Genomic DNA, 22,706 nt, shown 5'->3' on the forward strand with positions numbered 1-22,706 from the left:
CAGTGAGCAGCTGTGATTAAACCGTCATGGACACGAGCGGACCACGGCGGAGTTGAATCGGGACGACTCGGACGTTGCCAAAAACAAAGACACGAACACCCCTCTTATTCTCATCGGAATATAACGGATTCAGACAAAGTAGTGCGGCTCGTTTTTTTGCGTGTTTGGAATATGGCCAATAGAAGAACTCCAACAACATGACAGCCTCGCGCAGTCCCCGCGCTGGAGAAACTCTTGCTCGCGCGCTTCATGAAGAGTCTCGAGGCCACAGAGCCGCCAGATGTGCTGCTGTTAACCGCTGACACAGCACAGCGAGACAACAGCAGCCTGACGACACTCGACACTTTCTTTTTAACGTTTCCCCCGTGTGAACGACATGACATCGCGCTAAAGGAGATGGTATAATCAGCGACTGACCTGTTTGAGGAGCAGCTGGGCGAGCTGCCCGACTAGCAAGTGAGGCTAATCTCGGTGTGTTAGCGGCTAATTAGCGTACTAGCGCAGCGCGAGACGACCGAGATACTCCAACGGCTCTGACAGGACAGAGAGGCGGACACTTTCATACTCTTTGAAACTGCATTTTTTTAATCTATTGATTTTTAAACACATTATCAGCTATTTGACATGTCCAAAAGTCTTACTGGCCCGTAAATGTGGTAGAGTTTAGTTATTTTTTTTGTGTGTGCGCGCGCGCCGTGAGAACGGTTAAAGTTGTGTGGTTGTTCCCGGAGCTGGGAGCGCGCGGGGCCGATGCGGAGCAGCGCGCGCGGCGGCCGCAGGCATGCAGCACGACTTCAGCTACAGCGAGGAGAACAGCGCGAGATGGCGAGGCCTGTTCGTGCAGGCGTTGCGAAAGGTACCGACCCAACACCAAACTGACCCCGTTTGGTCCCTGATTCTCACTTTAGTCTATCTGAGATAAATTATTGCCGTATTTTAGATCATTGCAAGCTTAAAGTGTCGGTGCTCTAGTAAGTTTTTCTTTTCTTTCTGCAGAACAATAGAGTTTTCCCTGTGTGGTGATTTGCACAATTGTTTTGTGTTGCACAGTGTCCGTTTTGAGATGTTTCTGAAAGATGCTGTTGTGCAAGATGCATGGTCTAAAAACCATACAGCTCCACTCACTTTGACTTGACATGTCCAGGATCTTGACTGAGTGTGTTGGAGTTGATTGGGGGTGTTATCAACTGGACCAATATATTATTGTCATGTACAGTTACTCATAAATTCGTGCAAGATAGTATGTAAATATGAGTTTACAGCTGGTCTATTGAAATATCACTGGGCTTCCCCTGTCAAAAATATATGACACATTTAATCCAGATCTCCCTACCATCCTGCCCATTCTTCTCAAGATCCATATTAATACACCAAATTATGTCTGCACACCATCAGCTGACTCAGAGAGCAGATGGTGGGTATGTGGTTGTGTTGTGTTTGAGAGAAAGACAAATGCTGCATCTGATACCTGGAATACAAGAAAGTTACTTCCAATTCTAAGCCAAACAAACTATGCATTTATGTACACAGACTGAACTCACTGAGACACATTATGACATTTTATTTATCAACAACACACATTCACTGACATTTTACAGAATCAATTTGTATTTGCATAAAGCAAGAATAACTGATCTCTGAACTAGTTAAAGGTTTTCATCGACTCTGTTGAATTTAACATTGACATCGCAACACATACTTTTATTTATTTTATATCAGCTGAATTATGCCTCAAGATCTAATTCTTAATTACACAAATGTGCAGAATTTTTTTATTTTAAACCTAGATATAATATGCATGTTCCAATCCTGTTTATCACTCTGGGCTGACATTCTCCCTTTTCCACATCTCTCATTTTCTCTGCTTACTCGCAGTCTCCCATTCTCCACATCAATGCTTCTCTGTCTGCTACTATAATCCCCCATCCCTGGAGAAGACAGAGGGGTAGAGTGTGTTTGTATCTCTGTGTGTGTGTGTGTGTGTGTTCAGGGGTCCCAGTAGAGTAGCTCTCAGTGCCTAATGGAAGACGGCATGTAACCAGACACTAGAGCAGAGAGCACAACCCATCTCTCATCTGTGTATTTGCAGGTCTATGTGCAAGCATGCATTTGCTTTTGTCTTGGTCAGTATTTCACCGTTTGGCTAGAAGTGAATTAAGTGTATTCGAAACTATAGCCTTGCACCTTTCACCTGTCATAACACGTGCTATGTTTCTATATTGCTACTCGGCTACTGTTTGCATGTTCTCTGTCTATCTTTCTCTATCTCTCTCTGTAACTGGTTTTGCCACTGTACCCGAACAGACTGCATTCCTATTTAAGGACACAGCCCAGTAAGGGGGGGGCGTGAGTTTTTGAATTTGTCCACCCATCTTAGAGCTGAGAAGGTGTGTGTGCAAATCAGTGTGTGTGTCAGATGATGTCATGCTGCCTTTTGTTACGGTGTAATTTCATGTGTGTTTATGTGTAAATGTGTGCATGAACTTACTGTAGATCCCTAACCCCTCTCTACTGTACACACACACACACACACACACACACACACACACATGCAATGATGCAGGAAGATCTGACATATTATCACCTGACAGTTAATTGCCTTTAAAAAAATATATATATATTTATCTTTCAAATGTTTGTTTTTTTTCACTTGTTTTAGTGATCCTGTTTGAAAGCTTTTTGGTTTACCTGTTTAAGTGTCAAATTGAAGTTGCTTTAATGTCGCTTGAATGTTTTAATTTGTGCAGGTGCAGTTACAAGTGCATCCAAACCTGTCTGCTAAAGAAGACGCCCTTCAGCACATTGAGGTGCTCATACTTCAGCTCCTGAACAAGCTGTGTGTCACACAGCCCAGAACTATAGCTGATGTTGAGGTAAATACACACACAATACGGATGGGCAGTATGATGGAAGAAATGTGTCAGATGGTAGAGATTTTGATATGCCATTTATACTGCAGTTGTTAGTGGGCAGGACTACATTGTTTTATTTGCACATGAGAGCAATGTGGAGTGATGGATGTTCTAAACATTTAGTTAAAAATATAGTTGTTTGCGATTGCTGTGCAACATTGCAACTTTCTGTTTAAATATATAGAATGTATGTCCAGGCACACACAGATTGCAATATCCTGGAGGATCTTCGAATCCGAATTTAGGCATATTTCTAGCACTGGGTAAAATATTGATTTTCCAATGCATCATCATTTCAATGATATGGATATCAATTCTTCTTAAATCCCAAGATCGAACTTTAACTCTAAGTGGCAACATTCTACAATGCGGGTAAAATCACATGCATATTATGCAACCAAATTTTGGACTTTGTGTCTAAAAATCTGTGATTACCCACTGGCTGGTAAATGTTCAAAGTAAATAGTTCTTATTATGCATTTAAAAAAGGAACATGTTATATAGTATATGAAATATACCCATATGAATAGAAATCTAGTCAAAATCAGAATCGCATTAAATCAAGAGCTTGTGAATCCGAATCAAATTGGAAAATCTATATCAATACCCAGTCCCAGTCAGTACTCTGTTGTATATTAGTTTTACTGTATCAGGCAGTGTCTTTTATTTTAAATCAAATGTTATAACTGTAAAAACATTGGCCAAATTGTCAGTATTTTGTTTTTAATAATATGATCTTTTGGGTTGTATCCATTTAAGTTACAAAAATAATTGTATTGTGAAATATACCATTACCATGATATGAAATTACTCTTACTGGTATTTTGGTCATACCACACGTCCCTAACACACAATCCAACTATGTGATAAAGAACTAAACACACAACCCTGGATTGAATCTGAAATGTTACAAGCACAGAATCCAGCAAAATGTGTGCACCTGATCAGTTTTGTCACCTTTGGCTTGGTGTGTGTTCGCAGGAGCGTGTCCAAAAGACGTTCCCGAATCCCATTGATAAATGGGCCATGGCAGACGCTCAGGCTGCGATAGAGAAACGCAAACGAAGGAACCCACTGCTGCTGCCAGTCGATAAGATACATCCATTACTGAAGGTGTGAAACACTCAAAACACATCTTACTTAAACCACAACAGTCACATACTGCTCCCAATACACTCACAGATTAACATTAATTTGGTGTTGTGTGTGCAGGAGGTGCTGGGCTATAAGATTGACTATCATGTGTGTCTCTATATCGTTGCTGTTTTGGAGTACATTTCAGCTGACATTCTCAAGCTGGCTGGAAACTATGTGAGCAACATTCGACATTACGAGATCAGCCAGCAGGACATCACTGTTTCCATGTGTGCTGACAAGGTCAGAAATGTGTGTGTGTTTGTGTGCATGCAGGTGTACATGGATGCATGACTGAGAGTGTGTATGTATATAAAATGACTGCTTCTGTAAAGGATATTATTTGTTTCAAAATTAGTAGTGGCTGATCATATATATATTGCAGAGGGTGATAACTCAGACAGTATTTGGGAATATTATATTATCGGCATTGGCTGTTGTAGTTTCTGTTATATATAATGATATAGAACCATTGTAACATGCCATCCTGTAAACACTGTTTTCAAGGTAAAAGTATTTCGACTTCATGCCATTTGACAACCTGAACTAACCTTGACATGTAATGAAAAGATCATGTTATCTGAAATTTTGTGAGACTTACTGACCATGATTCATTGTCTTGATGGTCTATAGGGGTCCTCTCTGTGATACTTTTTTTCATCATGTCATTGACCAACTAATGTTAATGAGAAGCCCACTGTAGACATCCATTAAATGTGAATAGATTTAAGTAAATTCAAGATTAACCACAAAAAACCATGAGAGTAATTTTAATCACATTTTATGTCAGTCCTAATAATTTTGTGTGTGGTTTTAGGTGTTAATGGATATGTTTGATCAGGAAGAGGAGATGGGATTGGTGTCTCAGGGTGTAGAGGAGGTATCTTCCTCTGGTGAGCTCACATATGATGACTTGGTGCGTCTGGAGATTGCTGAGGAGCGCCAGTATCTGCGGGAACTCGATCTCATCATTAAAGTATTCCGCCAGGCTTTTATGTCCAATGGCAAACTTTTCTCTGCTCAGGTGAGTTCTCCCGATCAATCAGAACATGCTGTCTTTGTGATGGGGTATTCATGCTGGCATCTATTTGCAGAGTTGCCAATTTAAGGCGATGCATTGAAAATTAGCTAGTTGAACTTGGATCTTATAATCGCTCTCCATGTAAATGCCCCTCAAGTCCTTCTGAAGTGTGTATATTTAGGTAATAAGCCACAAGAAGCCATGTATTACTTTGATTTTACCACATCCATTTACCACATTTTTCAAAACGGTTTGATGGTTGTAACGGGGGTTAAGATGGGCAAGGAGGAGGCAAGAACCGGCTTGTCAATATAAATAATAATTTAATGAAAACTTAAACCAAAACACACATGACGGACATGCCCGTAATTCTCTCTCTTTATCCCTCGCAAGCCCCATCAGGCCGATTGGGGACCAGGCGTGCGACATTCTAGCCCGGCCCCGCCCCCCTCCGCTCCACAATGGTTTTCTCTTTTATATTGAAAATCACAGGAATTTGATTGATTCTTCACAACTTTGAGTTATACATGCTTTAGAGCGTTTCCAGACCTGTAGCTCAGATTTGTTCAGAAACAGGTGTTAAATTTGTTAGTGTCTTCTTAAATCAGTTCACTTTCACAAGGCTACATTTAAAAACGCACCAAAACTATGTTAATAAAAGTCACATGTGAGCAAATTGTCTCCTCATTGGTCTGAATGTTTGTATGGTGTTCCGGGATTTAGCTCATACATCGATATACAGGTTCAAATGATATATATACCTGTAAAATTGTGCCAATGTGATATATCTGTAAATACGTGGGTACAAATATTCAAGTTTTGTTTGTCACGGTTTTGCAAAATGTCACAGCATGGTACAGAATGCACATTCCAGTCAAAAGTGGCACTGCAAATAAACATTATCCACCACTCGGATGAATTTAAAGTAAAATTTACATCATGGTTATTTTTAGGGCTGCCCCCGACCAAAGATTTTCCTAGTCGACTAGTAGTCGTTAATTCATTATTTAAATATTTTTATATTGGGGGGGCATCAACATTTTTTTGAGTTCCAGGGCTGAGAAAGAATGTTATAAGTAACATTGCTAACTGTTCTACATTACAGAGAAATACTAAACCGTAAACCTTTTAAAATATAAATGTTACAAGTGAGTCGCAGCAACACCGGCAAAAACGGTAATGATTCAATAGGTGTCGGAAAATATGTGTTGGAAAAAACCAATATGGAGACTATCTGAATATTTTGTTAATTTTTTTGAGAGAAATTTACATTTTAAGGTTGTGCTGACAGATGATGATTTTAGGGATTGACGATGGTCAGAGTGATCACCAATAGCTGATGCCTTTGACGATGTCAAGATGATATTTGGCTCGTTTTCCCATTTAATGTATAAAATTATTATTATTAGGCTATTATTATTATCAAATTAATATTACTAATAATTTGCCCATAGACATGCACTTGAAGAAACACTTTATTATATTATTAAGAACAGATGACAGAAAAGCTGTCTATGTGCATGTATGACACGCTGTTTGTATGGAGGCGTGCAGTCTCATGGAACACGAGCATGTAAAATGTTCTCCCTCTTTCTTTGTCTTCTGAATGTTTTTTTGCAAGGTTTTTTGTTTTTTTGCATGTGTATGCACATGTGTATGACTGCTTTTTCTTCAGCAGAACACAAAGTAAGATTTTAGAAAAATGTTGAAGCTCTATTGGTCCTATAATGTAAGTAAACGGGTGCCATCAGACTGCTTGCTGTTTGACGGTCCAAAAGGCATATTTAAGCAGTATTAAAGTAATCCACATGACTCCAGTCGATCAATTAATGTCTTCTGAAGCAAATCGATAATTAAAATTAATTAACCTTAAAAAATCGCTTCCGGCGTGCTGAGTGACTCCAGTTAGGCTTCCTAAACAACAATTGGTCTGGTTGCTAGGGTGTGTAGAGTCATGTTGGGTTAACCTCCTTGTGGTCACTGTAATGTGCTTCTCGCTCTCGGTGGGGCATGTGGTGAGTTGTGCATTGATGCCACAGAGAATAGTGTGAAGCCTCCACATGTGCTAGGTTTCCATGGTAATGCGCTCAACATGCCATGTGATAAAATGTGCAGATTTAATGTCTCAGATGCGGATTCAACTGAGATTCGGCCTCCACCACCCGGATTGAGGCGAGTCACTATGCCACCACAAGGACTTGGAGCGCATTGGGAATTCCAAATTGGTGGACGCTTTGTGCCGTTACCTCAGATGAGTAACAGGTCAGATAAAAAGTCCACTCCATGTATTGTGCTGTAAGTTCATCAAAAGAATAATACTCGATTACTACCACATTTCCGACATCGCATTCTACTAGTGTAGAAAGAATTATTAATTATAATGGGAGTGACCATGTCGCTTTCAGTAATATAAATAAAATTAGTCTTTTATAGAATATTGACATTAATTAACCGAAGGAGCTGTCAAGTTCAGCCAATGCCAGTTTGGTTTTGTTGAAACTAATGAGCCATTAGACAAATCAATTTCAGAAAAATACCATTAGGCTACCACAGTACTGCAGCTCCCTATACGCGTATTATGCAGTCTGCGTAGGGCACCAACTCCCTATGGGGTTTGAAACTCCACCGGTTGCCCTTACTCGCATATTATATGTTATTTAAGGACCCGGTAGCATTCGCGGAACGCAGTCGATCACCTCACCTTGCGCTTGCACTTTCTCATTGCGCCTTTGCACCATGTTACCAGGGTAATGCCATGGTACTGAATGATTGATCATGTTCATATTTCATGATACTGTCATGGTACACCAAGGTACTTTTTAAAAAATACTATCGTTTTACTATGAGTTATCAAAGACCATGTCTGAAAATAAATAAGTGGTGCTTTTTGTGAGAAATATAACCGAATAGCCTATTATTTATTTTTATTCCCTTTTCTCCTAATTTGGATGCCCAATTCCCACTATTTAGTAGGGCCTCGTGGTGGCCCACCTCACCTCAATTCGGAGGGCAAGTCTCAGTTGCCTCCGCTTCAGAGACAGTCAATCCATGCATTTTATCACGTGGCTCGTTGTGCGTGACACTGCGGAGACTCCATGTGGAGGCTCATGCTACTCTCCTTGATCCATGCACAACTTACCACTTGCCCCATTGAGCGCGAGAAATACTAATCGCGACCACAAGGAGGTTACCCCATGTGACTCTAACCTCCCTAGCAACCAGGACAATTTGTTTGCTTAGGAGGCCTGGCTGGAGTCACTCAGCACACCCTGGATTCGAACTCGTGACTCCAGGGGTGGTAGTCAGCGTCTTTACTCGCTGAGCTACCCAGCCCCCCAGAATAGGCTATTATTTGTGATAAAGGAAAAGATTATGTACAGTATATACTGTATATACAAGAAAATGGTTAAATACTCAAAGCAAACAAATTAGGTAAGTATTTATAATTACTAGTCATTAAAAATATTTTTGCCTGTGCACGTCACTGCTATGTGTCATTAACACTGCGTGAATGAATCTGCAACGACCAAGGACTTTTGCCAATACATGGTCGTTAAACAAAAGTGAAAGTGTTCACAATGAAATTAATAAGTTTACATTTTCACAGGAGTTTTGCGTGAGCCTCTGTAGGTGGCACGCACATTAGAGGACTTGAAAAGCAGTTTATCTTAACGCACTGACAGAGCTCCTCTGAGTGACATCTGTGATGCGGTTCCATGAGATGCTCTTAGTTCAATGAGACACAAAGGCTTTTTTCTGTGCACTCATCAGACAGCATGCAGGGAAAGACAAGGCTGAATTCAGCTTCTTAATCACCTTTTTATTTTGTAAAAGGGTCTCAATCACTGGCGAGTGAAATGTTAATATTTTCTCGCCAGTGCCTAATAACAGACATATTTTAGTCACAAATCGCGCAGTTTACTCGCATATGTGAGTGATTTACTTGCAATGTAGGGGGCTAATATCCACGTTTTGATTATAAATTTCAGTGACATGCTAACCTTCAGGTTTCTTCTCCGCAGATCCATCAGGTATGCTCATGATTTTTATAGGGATATTGTTTGGTTTGTTGGTCTGATGGGTTGAAATGCATTGTCAACACAAGCAAACCACTCTTGAGTTTGTTTGCAGTCGGACCGAGACTACCTCGTTCAGGTTGTCTCAGACCGATTGTTTTGGTGCAGATCCGAGTGTGGCTAAATTATATGAACTTAGGGAGACAACACATCAGGTTCCAAAACAAATTCTCCAAATGAACTCTTAGTGAAAATGCTCTTTGCCTTAGATGGCATATTGCACACACAAATGTCAAGATCCAATCTGATTGGCCAACTTGTTGGGTTGCAAATATCTCCTTCAGTCTACCGGTAAACAAAGTAATGTTTACAAGTTCCCAGGCCACTTCAATAAGTGCTTCCAAGGAAGATCTAGTTGCTCTAATTGGGCAGTTCTTGGCCAGAATAAGCTGTAATGTAGACCAGACTTTGTTGATGTGTAAAAAGACCAGTGTTGTTTTGAATCATGTATTATTTTTGTCATTTACATTTTCAGTTTTTCTCTAATGTGATGTGTGTAGGATGTGGAGCTGGCGTTCAGCAATATTCTGGAAGTTCACGAGTTGACGGCGAAGCTGTTGGGTCTGATCGAGGATGCCGTAGAAATGACAGCTGATGGTAGTCCACATCCCCTTGTGGGCAGCTGCTTCGAGGACCTCGCTGAGGTACAGATAAACACCCAGATGCTCATTCTCTTTCTGCTCCTCCACAGACCTCTGGAAGTGTGTGTCTGTGTGTGTGAAGTCTCTGAATACTGTGATGTTAGAAATGTTTGTGTATACATGTGTTGTGAACAGGAGCAGGCATTTGATCCTTATGAGACACTCTCTCAGGACATCCTCTCCAAAGAATTCTGTCAGCATTTCAACACTCTGATGTCCCGCCCAACTGTTGCTCTGCACTTTCAGGTCAGCACCAAAAACTTGGCCTCTGATTGGTTCACTTAGTTGCAGAGGTGGGTAGTAACGGCCTACATTTACTCCGTTACATTTACTTAAGTACATTTTGGACAAAATGTACTTTTAGAATAGGTTTAATATTGGGTACTTTTTATTTTTTACTCATACATTTCTAATGAAAATGTTTTACTTTTACAATGGGCAACTTTCCTTTCGTTACATTACTGGTTTTAATTAAATAAGTTTTAATAAATGCGTTATTGAGAGATTTTTTTTAATTGGACTTTTATGACAGTGCTTTGCAGTTGCGCTCTGTCACTCAAGTCGAGTTCACTCCACCAGCAGCAAGCACTCAAAACACTTTCTTTAGTCAGGCAAAGCCTTCATTTTACACCAAGACAAGTAGATATTTCAACATTAGAATTGTAGCTCCAACTTGAGAAAAGTTGTTGCGATGAGTTTTAGCCATTGTGATAAATCATTTTCAGGGTGATTCTGTAACTATGGTCACTCATAACCTCAGTTTCTAAGTATACATTTTTATATCAGTGTTGAAATATATCCGTGTCTACTGTATAAATCCATGTTAGCATCCGCGTTGTGTAAATGCATTTTGGTTTGCCTATCGCGCGTGCATGTTTACTGGAGCGAATCTCTGCGCGTGCACACTGCACAGCCACTGTGCGTTTGACAGATGCGGAACATTTTTCTCATGGACAACAGAGAACAAGCTCTAACTTAAATGAGCCTAACACACTTCCAAATACAGAGATGTGGTGCTGTACTAATGATCTAAATTCTTTCTACACTGAAAATACTGTTACTGAACTAAGAATCCATTCAGGTAGCCATTAATAAAAGTATGATCTTCTTTTATTCAGCATTATATATGATTGGGCTTGTGGAATATTGTTCACGTTTTTCACAATAATAATTACTAGAAACTGGTTTCCAAATTTTTCTTCTAATTGACTGATTTGTCCAAATCTGACAAATGCCTTTAAAGTGATAGTTCAGCCATAAATTCATGTTCTTTTATTTACCCGCCCTTATGACGTTCCACACCTGTGTGACTTTCTGTATTTTGTGGAACCCCATTACATTTATTATGTAATGGAATATTGGAGATTAAACATCCATTATGTTACATAAGAAAGTAGCTAGTTACTTGCTATTGAGTATTATTTTAATTGGGTACTTTTTTACTCATGTAATTATTAACATAATTACTTTAAAAACTACTTGAGTAATTATTTTATTTAATTCATTTTATTTTTACTTGAGTACACTTTTTGGCTACTCTTTGGCTACCTCTCCTTAGTTCTTCACCTGACTGGATGAAAGCGTTTTATTTGACCATATGTAAATTTTAAATCTCCTTCAAATATCTCCAGACACTGTGTGTGTATATGTTACCTAAACAAATTCCAAACCTGTATGACTTTCTATCTTGCATGATACACAAAATGTTAGGCAGTAGGGCTCGGTGTTAAAACAATATCAATATTTATTGGGGGGGAACAATTATTCGATATCGATGATAAACTTTGAGTAATTTGCCATATTTAGATTATGTTGTACATTTATCTGTTCGGATCAGGTGTGTGTCGTTGAAAACACTAGCAATTCATCAAAGTTATACACACAACTAGCTAACTGAGCCATTAGCATGTAAACCAGAAATGAGACTAGGTAGCCGCAAGCTAGTACTATTTATGTACTTTATGTACTATTTAGTAACGTTTTTTTGGATACAACATTTTCATGATCCAAAGTGCTGTCACATCTGTTGTTGACACGGCAAGGAAGTATTTCTTATTCATGTGATGTTTATTGGCGGTTGGCAATCCAGTTTATGGTGCATTACCACCACCTACTATGCTGGACTGTGGAGCATCACAAAAATTATTTCAGTGGAGTCTAATGTTCGCATTAGGTAGCTTACCCTATGGAGTCGTCTTGTTAACAAACTAGTTATGTTTAATTCATTCTTGAGCCTGGTTATGTTTGTATGTTTCAGTCGATAGCAGAGGGTTTCAAGGAGGCAGTGCAGTATGTGCTTCCTCAATTGATGATGGTTCCAGTTTACCACTGTATGCACTACTTTGAACTGTTACAGGTGAGAATTAAACACATTCATACTCAATAAACTGTAGGTATGTAAACTTGTGTTAATTGTGGTTTGTGTACGATTGTTTCTGTAGCAATTACAGGAGCGAAGTGAGGACCAGGATGACAGGGAGTGTTTAAAACAGTCTCAAACTGCACTGCTCAACCTACAGAGCAGCATAGAACGCATTTATGCTAAACACCAACCACGGCGCAAACAAGGGTAAAACGCACTCACTCGTTCAGCACCACTGATTCCAAAGAGCATCCTGTGTGTCTAAACCAAAACTCAATTTCTGTCTCTCTCTTTCTTTTCTCCATGTCTTTTTCTCTCAGGGAACCCCTATATCGGTTATATAGTCGTGCATCTCGTAGCAAGCAGGCAGCTATAAAGCGTATGAATGACATCCAGAGGAGTATTGATGGCTGGGAGGGCAGAGACATTGGCCAGTGCTGCAGCCAGTTCATCCTGGAAGGGGCACTCTTACGGGCCGGTGCCAAGCACGAACGACACAACTTCCTGTTTGATGGCCTTGTGATCAGCTGCAAAGCCAATCAGAGCTCCCGGTTGCCGGGGGCGGGTAGTGGGGCAGAGTTTCGTCTAAAAGAGAAGTTTGTGTTGCGTAAATATCGCATCGTAGACCGCGAGGATTCGCCAGAGTTTCGTCACGCATTTGAGCTGTTGGGGCGTGAGGACAGCGGTGCCGTGTTCTGTGCCCGTTCAGCGGAAGAGAAGACCGCGTGGATGGCTGCGCTGGTCACTCTGCAGTATCGTCCCACTCTTGACCGCATGCTTGACACTGTCCTGCTCCGTGAGGAACAGGCACAACCACTGAGGTTGCCGTCACTGGACATCTACAGATTTGCCATTCAGGATTCTGAAGAAAACATTGTGTTTGAAGAGGGAGCACAGAGCAAGACTGGAATCCCCATTATAAAAGCTGGAACAGTTGTCAAGCTTATTGAAAGACTGACGTACCACATGTACGCAGGTACAGAATAAATCCACAGACGCACACCTGAGATCACTGTAAAATGTCAGCCTAGTAATGGCCAAGGTCATTCTGAGGATGTGTGTAGTTTGGCTTATATATATATATATATATATGTGTGTGTGGCTGCAGCTGCTTGTCTTTATGAGTACTGTTTCTCTTTTCCACTTAGACCCAAATTTTGTACGTACATTTCTGACTACATATCGCTCCTTCTGTAAACCACAAGACCTGCTCACACTACTGATAGAAAGGTAAAGCTTCTTGAGTCTTATACGTAGCCATACCATACAGTCAGCCCTTGATCAAATGATACATGTCACCATACATTCAGCCCTTGATCAAATGATACGTCACCATACAGTCAGCCCTTGATCAAATGATACATGTCACAACAGTGAACAAACTCACTCAGCTTTAGAGAGGCTGTATTGTACACTTCTGTAAAAAAATAAAAATGAAATCCCCTAAAGCACACTTACGTATAATGTAAATCTTGCCCACAAAAATTGCTTTTCATAACTATTTTCCACCCTCTCTCAGACCTTAGACATAAACAGGCTGATTTTGCTATTGTACCTTTAATAATTGTATAAGTAATTGCCCAGCTATGATTGGCTAACCTCTTTGCATGTGAAAACTACTACTGTATTGAAGAGGGAGCATTGAGTATGTCTACATAGTTAATGTGACTTTTTTTTACAAGAACAAGAAAATCCTGTTTTACATTTAAATGTGTCTTTTAAAAAAAAAATAATTTAGATCTTTAGATCGCTAAGTCTTCGCAAATCACTGCTGAGCAAGAATTATTAGTGAAGAAGTATCAGCCAATTAGAGAGGAATTCTGTTGAGTTATTCACAACCAGAACCTTTGCCCTTCTGGGAGTTTGTTGCAGTTGTACAAATGTTGGTTAAACAACAGAGGTTCATAAACCTGTTGTGTTTACCTTTCATGTTGAGGTGCTTATGTGTGTAATTTAATTTCACTTCTTTTCCCATGATGCTTCAGGATAGAGATTCCAGAGCCCGAGCCATCAGAGGCGGACCGAGAGGCACTCTGGAATGGAGAGCAGCCAATGGCAGCTGAGCTCCAGAGATTTCGCAGAGAATATGTTCAGCCTGTCCAACTCAGGTAAAACATGCATACAAACAAATGAATACATGTCATTTCATACAGTCTTTGCTCATTTCAATGATTGAGCTATTGTAAACTCATAAGTCCATGGCCCAGCCTTCCATCAACACTAATACTGTCAGTCTGATGTGTGTACTTGTGTGTCATTAGGGTTCTGAATGTTTTCCGTCAGTGGGTGGAACATCACTTTTATGATTTTGAGAATGATCCTGAACTCCTTCGCAGACTTGAAGAATACCTCACCAGCACCACACAGCTTAGAGGTACACACACACACACACACACACACAGTCTCTAAAAACAATTACACCCACCCTGACATACATTTCCACTTGTGTACACACATACTTCTACAACACATGGTCATTGAGATGTTTGAGATTTGTGCATACGTTTTTCAGGTAAATCTATGCGTAAGTGGGTGGAGTCTATCAGTAAGATCATGAGGCGGAAGATACAAACTCAGTCTAATGGCATCAGTCACAACATCACATTTGAGAGCCCGCCTCCTCTTATTGAATGGCACATCAGCCGCCCTGGGCAGGTCGACACCTTTGACCTCATGACCCTTCATCCCATTGAAATTGCTCGTCAATTAACACTGCTAGAGTCTGATCTGTACAGGTGAGACACAGTCAATCAAAACTGCAGACACAAACGATTAAGAGCCAATATGTTGACCAAATATTGTGTGTGATTTTGTGTGTGTGTATAGAGCCGTTCGCCCATCTGAGCTGGTAGGTAGCGTTTGGACAAAGGAAGACAAAGAGAAGAATTCTCCCAACCTGCTGAGAATGATCAGACACACCACCAACCTCACACTTTGGTTCGAAAAGTGAGTAACTTGTTTCCCATCAACATTACAAGATGTTCAATCTGGCTTATGGACAATGTAGATAAACTATCTCTTGTCTTGTTGCTTGCTTTCTTGATATTGTCAGATGAATTCTTGTTCTTGAAACACTTTGTGACTTTTTCTTTCTCAGATGTATAGTGGAGGCAGAAAATGTGGACGAGAGGGTTGCTGTATTCTCTCGTATTATTGAGATTCTGCAGGTGTTTCAGGAGCTCAATAACTTTAATGGAGTTTTGGAGATTGTAAGCGCCATCAACTCCGTACCGGTGTATCGCCTGGACCACACCTTTGAGGTAACCTATACACCCTTATTTATTATGCACATACAGCCTAACTGAATTATATATAAATGACAGATGATAATAATGGCATATGTTCTTTTGTTGTTTAATGTATGCAGGCCGTACCGGAGAGGAAGAGGAAAATTCTAGAGGAAGCCGTTGAGCTCAGTCAGGATCATTTTAAAAAATACCTCGCCAAGCTCAAATCCATCAACCCACCTTGTGTACCTTTTTTTGGTAAAAGAAAGAGCTGAATGTAAAACAATTAGCATTTCTATAAACAAATAAGTGTGCAGTATTTAACTAATTAACATTTCTGCTAGAACACTGAATTAGACCACTCCCTTCCATTCTTCCACACACTCCCTCTCAAAAACCTACCCTCCAAGACTTGTCAGCAAACCTGAACAGTTAAAAGTCAGAGAGCATTCCTTGATTGGCTAAAAATAGAGTAGGCCACTCCCATGACAGGGTAATTTTTTGTGTTGTATGCCAATAAATTCACAGCCAGTAATATCTGGAAGTACTTAAATTGAACCTGGACCGATTTACTTTTACAATGCCCATTATTTATTTTTTTTTTATTCCCTTTTTTTCACAATTTGGAATGCTCAATTCCCACTAAGTAGGTCCTCGTGGTGCACGGTTACCTCAATCTGGGTGGCGGAGGACAAGTCTCAGTTGCCTCCGCTTACAACAACTTATCGCGCGTCCCATTGAGAGCGAGAACCACTAATAGCGACCATGAAGAGGTTACCCCATGTAACTACCTTACCTAGCAACCGGGCCAATTTGGTTGCTAAGAGACCTCGCTGAAATTGAACTCACAACTCCAGCGGTGGTAGTCAGCGTCAGTACTCTCTGAGCTACCCAGGCCCCCACAATGCACATTATAAGCAAATTACACCATGGATGAGTCAATAATTCTTATCACTTCCTTATATGAGGTGTGGTTTGCTTTATATGGGTCTGCACCTTAAGTCAAAATTCTTGCAAACCACCCTGAGACCCGTGAAAAAGTGTGAAAACATGTCAGACTTTGCTTGTGAGCGTTCTGAAGTCTTTTCTTTCCGTTTGCTGTCTCTTCAGGTATCTACCTTACTAACATTCTGAAAACTGAGGAAGGAAATCCAGATTTCTTAAAGCGCGATGGAAAAGAGCTGATTAATTTCAGCAAGAGACGCAAAGTAGCAGAAATCACTGGAGAAATCCAGCAATACCAGAACCAACCCTACTGCCTCAAAGTAGAACATGATATTAAGGTTTCTATTTTTTTTCATCTCTCTTTGACTGTCTTTCTCCCTCTCTCTCACTTTCATGAATTTAGAGTTTTGTCTTTTTGTCTTGCAGAGATTTTTTGAAAATTTGAATCCAATGGGAAACATGAGTGAGAAGGAATTTTCTGACTACCTGTTCAACAAGTCTCTAGAGATTGAACCACGGAACTGCAAACAGCCACCTAGATTTGTGAGCTTGTGTTTAAGAAACTAAATTTTATATTGTACCAGTTAAAAGTTAGGACACATACTCATTCTTTATTAGTACTATTTTCTATGAAACAACAGAAATGTAAGAGAATAGGAATTATGTAGTGACCAAAAAAATGGTAATGTGTACATTTGTAAATTTATGGGTAATGTGATGTAGTTTAGGTCTTTAACTGTGTTGTCCTCTGTAGCCCAGAAAGACTACATATTCTCTGAAGTCTCCTGGTGTTCGGCCGGTACGGCAGGCAGCAGGAGGGGGAGGAACACTGAAGGGTCACCCAGTGCCATTAGAAAGAGAACCACCCCACAAAATCACCTTCAGAAGCATCGCAGAGACCGAACCAGAGACCCCTGCTTCTCTTCCCACCTCTCCTAACACACCCACCCCTCCACAGTCTGCCAGCTCAGACCTCAACTCTGTCTTCATGGAGCAGGATCTGAGCAGCTCCTATGGTGAGAGTTGTGGAGATCACAGTCTGGATTTATTGACATTTTTCTCTTGAGCAATACAATTATCCTCCAACACTTCCTATGGGACTGAATCTGCAAGTGCATTAAGTACCTTGCAAATGGGATTTTTTTTTTTTTTTTTTTTTTAAATCATTAACTGAAATACTGTTTTGTTTTTCTGCAGGTAATAACACCATATTTGCCCCAGTTTTGCTGCCCCAGTCCAGTAAGTGCACAGTCATTATTTTCCCAGTCCTAAGTAGAGCAATCCTACGCTATGTGGCCAAATTAAAGACTGCGTATGAGTGTATTCTCTCTTTATCAGGGTTTCAGTCTGTATCGTGTGGTAGTTTACACCAGTTGAGTGATGAGCTTCTTAAACCCCCTCCACTACCCCCCCGCAGGAAAGACACCTCTTCAGAGTCTAAGGTAATATAGACCCTGTTCACCCCTGGAATTAAGCTGCATCTCGAGTGATCCGATCACAGGCGAGACACATCGCTGTTTACACCTGAACACTCTCATGAGTCTCCTTTGACCACTTGTGTTTGGATTTTGAGGGGTCTCTGATTTTATGATGACATTTACACCAATCAATATGTCAGTATGTTACTGCATGATAATAAACCACAAAAAATTTAGTTGCATCAGATGCAGTTGTAATTTAATATACCGTAAGAACAAATTGCAACATTTCAAGCGGTCAATGCATTAACTGCATATACAGGTGAAACTCAAAAAATTAGAATATCGTGCAAAAGTTCATTAATTTTAGTAATTCAACTTAAAAGGTGAAACTAATATATTATATAGACTCATTTCAAGCAAAGTAAGATATTTCAAGCCTTTATTTGATATAATTTTGATGATTATGGCTTACAGCTTATGAAAACCTCAAATTCAGAATCTCAGAAAATTAGAATATTGTGAAAAGGTTCAGTATTGTAGGCTCAAAGTGTCACACTCTAATCAGCTAAACACCTGCAAAGGGTTCCTGAGCCTTTAAATGGTCTCTCAGTCTGGTTCAGTTGAATTCACAATCATGGGGAAGACTGCTGACCTGACAGTTGTGCAGAAAACCATCATTGACACCCTCCACAAGGAGGGAAAGCCTCAAAAGGTAATTGCAAAAGAAGTTGGATGTTCTCAAAGTGCTGTATCAAAGCACATTAATAGGAAGTTAAGTGGAAGGGAAAAGTGTGGAAGAAAAAGGTGCACAAGCAGCAGGGATGACCGTAGCCTGGAGAGGATTGTCAGGAAAAGGCCATTCAAATGTGAGGGGAGCTTCACAAGGAGTGGACTGAGGCTGGAGTTACTGCATCAAGAGCCACCACACACAGACGGGTCCTGGACATGGGCTTCAAATGTCAAACGTCTTACCTGGGCTAAAGAAAAAAGAACTGGTCTGTTGCTCAGTGGTCCAAAGTCCTCTTTTCTGATGAGAGCAAATTTTGCATCTCATTTGGAAACCAAGGTCCCAGAGTCTGGAGGAAGAATGGAGAGGCACACAATCCAAGATGCTTGAAGTCCAGTGTGAAGTTTCCACAGTCTGTGTTGGTTTGGGGAGCCATGTCATCGGCTGGTGTTGGTCCACTGTGCTTTATTAAGTCCAGAGTCAACGCAGCCGCCTACCGGGACATTTTAGAGCACTTCATGCTTCCTTCAGCAGACAAGCTTTATGGAGATGCTGACTTCATTTTCCAGCAGGACTTGGCACCTGCCCACACTGCCAAAAGTACCAAAACCTGGTTCAATGACCATGGTATTACTGTGCTTGATTGGCCAGCAAACTCGCCTGACCTGAACCCCATAGAGAATCTATGGGGCATTGCCAAGAGAAAGATGAGAGACATGAGACCAAACAATGCAGAAGAGCTGAAGGCCGCTATTGAAGCATCTTGGTCTTCCATAACACCTCAGCAGTGCCACAGGCTGATAGCATCCATGCCACGCCGCATTGAGGCAAAATTAATGCAAAAGGGGCCCAAACTAAGTACTGAGTACATATGCATGATTATACTTTTCAGAGGGCCGACATTTCTGTATTTAAAATCCTTTTTTTTTATTGATTTCATGTAATATTCTAATTTTCTGAGATTCTGAATTTGGGGTTTTCATAAGCTGTAAGCCATAATCATCAAAATTATATCAAATAAAGGCTTGAAATATCTTACTTTGCTTGTAATGAGTCTATATAATATATTAGTTTCACCTTTTAAGTTGAATTACTGAAATTAATGAACTTTTGCACGATATTCTAATTTTTCGAGTTTCACCTGTATATATAAAATATAATTCTTTGTATTTTTTGTCTCCTCACCATTTACCTTCTATAATTTATTTAGCCCATTTCTGGAGCTACCGAAAGTTTTGATCACATTCTTATGTATGCAATCTGTCCTGTGTGAAGTTGAGTTCCAGGTCTGAAAGTCCTCCTGCCATTCCACCACGACTGCCTCCTCCTCCTCGCTTGCAGCCCCGTGTTCCAGTGATAAACGGACCGACAGATGGGCCACTGCCGAGCCCCCCTCCCCCTCCTCCACGCGATCCCCTGCCCGACACACCTCCGCCAGTTCCACAACGCCCGCCCGAGATCTTCATCAACTACCCTGTGAATCTGCAGCCATCTCCAGTGGGCCGTTTCCACTGGGATTTCATCAGCTGTCCCGGCACTCCCAATACCCCACCCAGCACCCCATCTCCCCGCGCGCCGCCCCCTGGCACGCCTTCTCCACGAGTGCCTCGCCGCTCCTGCACACCTAGCGTCAGTCAGCCCATTCTGTGTCATCTGCCCCCACCCATACCACCGCGGCACAACTCCACCTCCGCGCTGCCAAAACTGCCACCCAAGACTTATAAGAGAGAACTCTCTCAATCAACACACACTCTTTCACAGCCATCTTTACACACTCTCTCACTAGTAGACAATAGGGACAGCAATGAATAAAAGGAGGAAAATCCCACCTTAAAATGGAAAGTGTGTTTTAACAACATTTATCCTGGAACCAGACAATCTGAGCATACTAGAAACCTGAAGACGGTCATCCTCACAAGGAATGTGATTATGATTTATTTTTCACTTGCTACTAGAAAATCACTCAAGTCATGTTCAGCTTGCAGAGCAAAAAAGATCATGTAGCACAGAAATTGATGGAAATGCTGTTCTGAGGCCTTTTACACTGTCAGACTCTGCTGAGGATGTTTGTATGGTTGCAAGAGTGTTTTGGCTTGTTGCGTGTCCAAGCTAACCAGGGTCTTACCTGAATGCCCACAGCAAGCCTCTCTTCAGTTGCCTTTAACTCACAGCCTTGACTTGACCAGAGATTGTACCCTTCAGGTGAACACTCTGACATTTTTGTGAGATCTTTTTCCTCACACTATTTAATGCCAATATGATGTCTTAACCCCACCCCTCCAAGGCAATCTCACGTATTCATGATTTGTCACAAGCCCCGCCCCTTTACCGATACTTATAATGACCCACAGACTCTCAATGTGCCTTCAATGTCAGTACTGAACAAAACAACTAAACATCTCTACAAGTGTCTGAAAACCATTCGCCTTGACCATGCTTAGGACAAATGTCATTATGCATGCGTGCGTGTGCTACTAAGTATTCTGTACAAAGTAACATATCTGCCCTCGGGTTAAACCGTCACATCCCACTTAGGCGTTGTGGTGGCCCAGTAGCTGTGTTGCTGACATATCTACTGACAATCTCAAACTGAGACCCATCGGATTCACAAACTGTTGTAGAGTGTATGGTGTGGATCAGTGTAAAGTTTGTGTGTCTTAATAGTGTGCGGTGAGTGTTTAGGGCCTTTTTGCACTTTAGGGCAGTACTGTTACAGAGAAGCAGAGGACTCAAACTCACAATCCTGTGACTTTATGACCCTGTCCTGCTCTCCCCAGTCCTCTGGGCTGGTCAGTTCAACTGTCAGACTGTGTCCCAAACTTGTAGCTTAGAGCACCCCAGCAGGACTCATGAACTTTGTTTAAAGCATTGCTGTGCTGTTTGGGAAACAGTGCTGCTTCAGTCAGAATGTTCAGTTGTAGTCATGCCTCCTACTCTCATTCAGGTCCTCTCCATCAACTAAACCATGTCTATACAGGACAGGACTTCCTACAGAAGTGACCACGGAAACAAGTTAAAGTTCAATCTACAACATTTGTGGCATAATGCTGATTACCGAAAAATAAAATTGACTTGCCTGCAAAAATTTGTGTTACAGGGAGGCACTTAAAATGGAAGTAAATGGGGCCAATCTGGAAACGTTAAAATGCTCACCATTTCAAAAGTATAGCCACAAGAAGTAAACAATATGCTTGTTAACATGATTTTAATTTGATAAAATCACTTATCTAATTTTTTTCTGTGTAAAATTATATCCAATTTTACAATTTTGTTGCCATGATAACAAAATGCTGTAAACCATAGAACGACAGAAAAAAGATTTAAACAACTTTACAGCTCAGATAATACACAATTTCTAATAGAAGAATTAATGCAAGTGCTTTTATAAAATTTCAAGCTTCACATTTATATATTTAAACCTTCCAAAAATTGGCCCCATTCACTTCTATTGTAAGTGCCTCACTGTAACCTGGATATAAAAAAATTTTCATTTAAGGAAGAATTAGTCCAAACTGATTTTTGTGGTAATCAACATTATCTCACAATTGCTGTCAATTGAGCTTAACTTGCATTGAACACAGAATATTCATTTATTTGGTTGGTCAATTGGTTGGTTTTAAGTGTTAGCAATTCCCCAAAACTCACTGTGTGTGTGTGTGTGTGTGTGTGTGTGTGTGTGTGTGTGTGTGTGTGTGTGTGTGTGTGTGTGTGTGTGTGTGTGTGTGTGTGTGTGTGTGTGTGTGTGTGTGTGTGTGTGTGTGTGTGTGTGTGTGTGTGTGAGTGCGCATTCAAGGCCTGTAACTGCTTTTGTACCATGTTCTCCGTGAGACTCATTAATAAACACAGTCTTATTTTCTACTGAATATTTTATTCCTCTAATTTTTATATGCATTCTGATTTACAAACAGAGTTTTTTTTACTGTTCTCTCTGACAAAACAAACATGCTGATCTGCTAGAAAACTCGAAAAACATTCCAGTGGTAGTTATCAATGTAAGAAGTTTTTCATAATCATGTTTTTAGTATATTGTTCTGAACATGCTGGTCATCTCTCTGATTTTTCAAAGTGGTTGGAATTATTACATTGGCTTAAGTAGAGGAGTTCCCTGGATATGATTAGTTGCAACATTACCTTAAAATGAATATATTGTTTGCTGGCAATGAATTGAGTTTGTCAGAATGTACTACAGGGACCCTCATTGTCCTCACTGTCAAACCACACTGCTTCAGCCCTCTGTACA

The 22,706-nt window shown here is 40.6% G+C and overlaps 1 protein-coding gene across 1 annotated transcript; it reads left to right on the forward strand.

Annotated features, from left to right (window-relative positions):
* Window positions 1-22,329, forward strand: LOC127618107 (son of sevenless homolog 2-like). The gene is made up of 23 exons (XM_052090363.1): window positions 1-856; window positions 2,748-2,873; window positions 3,894-4,025; window positions 4,125-4,289; window positions 4,864-5,070; window positions 9,644-9,787; window positions 9,920-10,030; window positions 12,042-12,140; window positions 12,226-12,353; window positions 12,467-13,122; window positions 13,295-13,376; window positions 14,132-14,254; window positions 14,408-14,520; window positions 14,659-14,881; window positions 14,973-15,092; window positions 15,244-15,406; window positions 15,514-15,631; window positions 16,484-16,656; window positions 16,745-16,861; window positions 17,073-17,334; window positions 17,516-17,557; window positions 17,657-17,760; window positions 19,742-22,329. Exons 1-23 carry the CDS (start codon window positions 782-784, stop codon window positions 20,276-20,278), a joined length of 4,020 nt encoding a protein of 1,339 aa, XP_051946323.1. The 5' UTR covers window positions 1-781; the 3' UTR covers window positions 20,279-22,329.
* The last annotated feature ends 377 nt before the right edge of the window (window positions 22,330-22,706 follow it).

This window comes from Xyrauchen texanus, chromosome 24 (assembly GCF_025860055.1).
Source record: "Xyrauchen texanus isolate HMW12.3.18 chromosome 24, RBS_HiC_50CHRs, whole genome shotgun sequence".
NCBI classification, from domain to species: Eukaryota; Metazoa; Chordata; class Actinopteri; order Cypriniformes; family Catostomidae; genus Xyrauchen; species Xyrauchen texanus.

Coding starts and splice junctions, on each gene's coding strand:
- LOC127618107 (XM_052090363.1), top strand. CDS start 782: ATGCAGCACGACTTCAGCTACAGCGAGGAGAACAGCGCGAGATGGCGA. Junction 15,632..16,483: donor ACCTTGTGTACCTTTTTTTG/GTAAAAGAAAGA, acceptor CTGTCTCTTCAG/GTATCTACCTTACTAACATT. Junction 16,862..17,072: donor GCAAACAGCCACCTAGATTT/GTGAGCTTGTGT, acceptor TGTCCTCTGTAG/CCCAGAAAGACTACATATTC.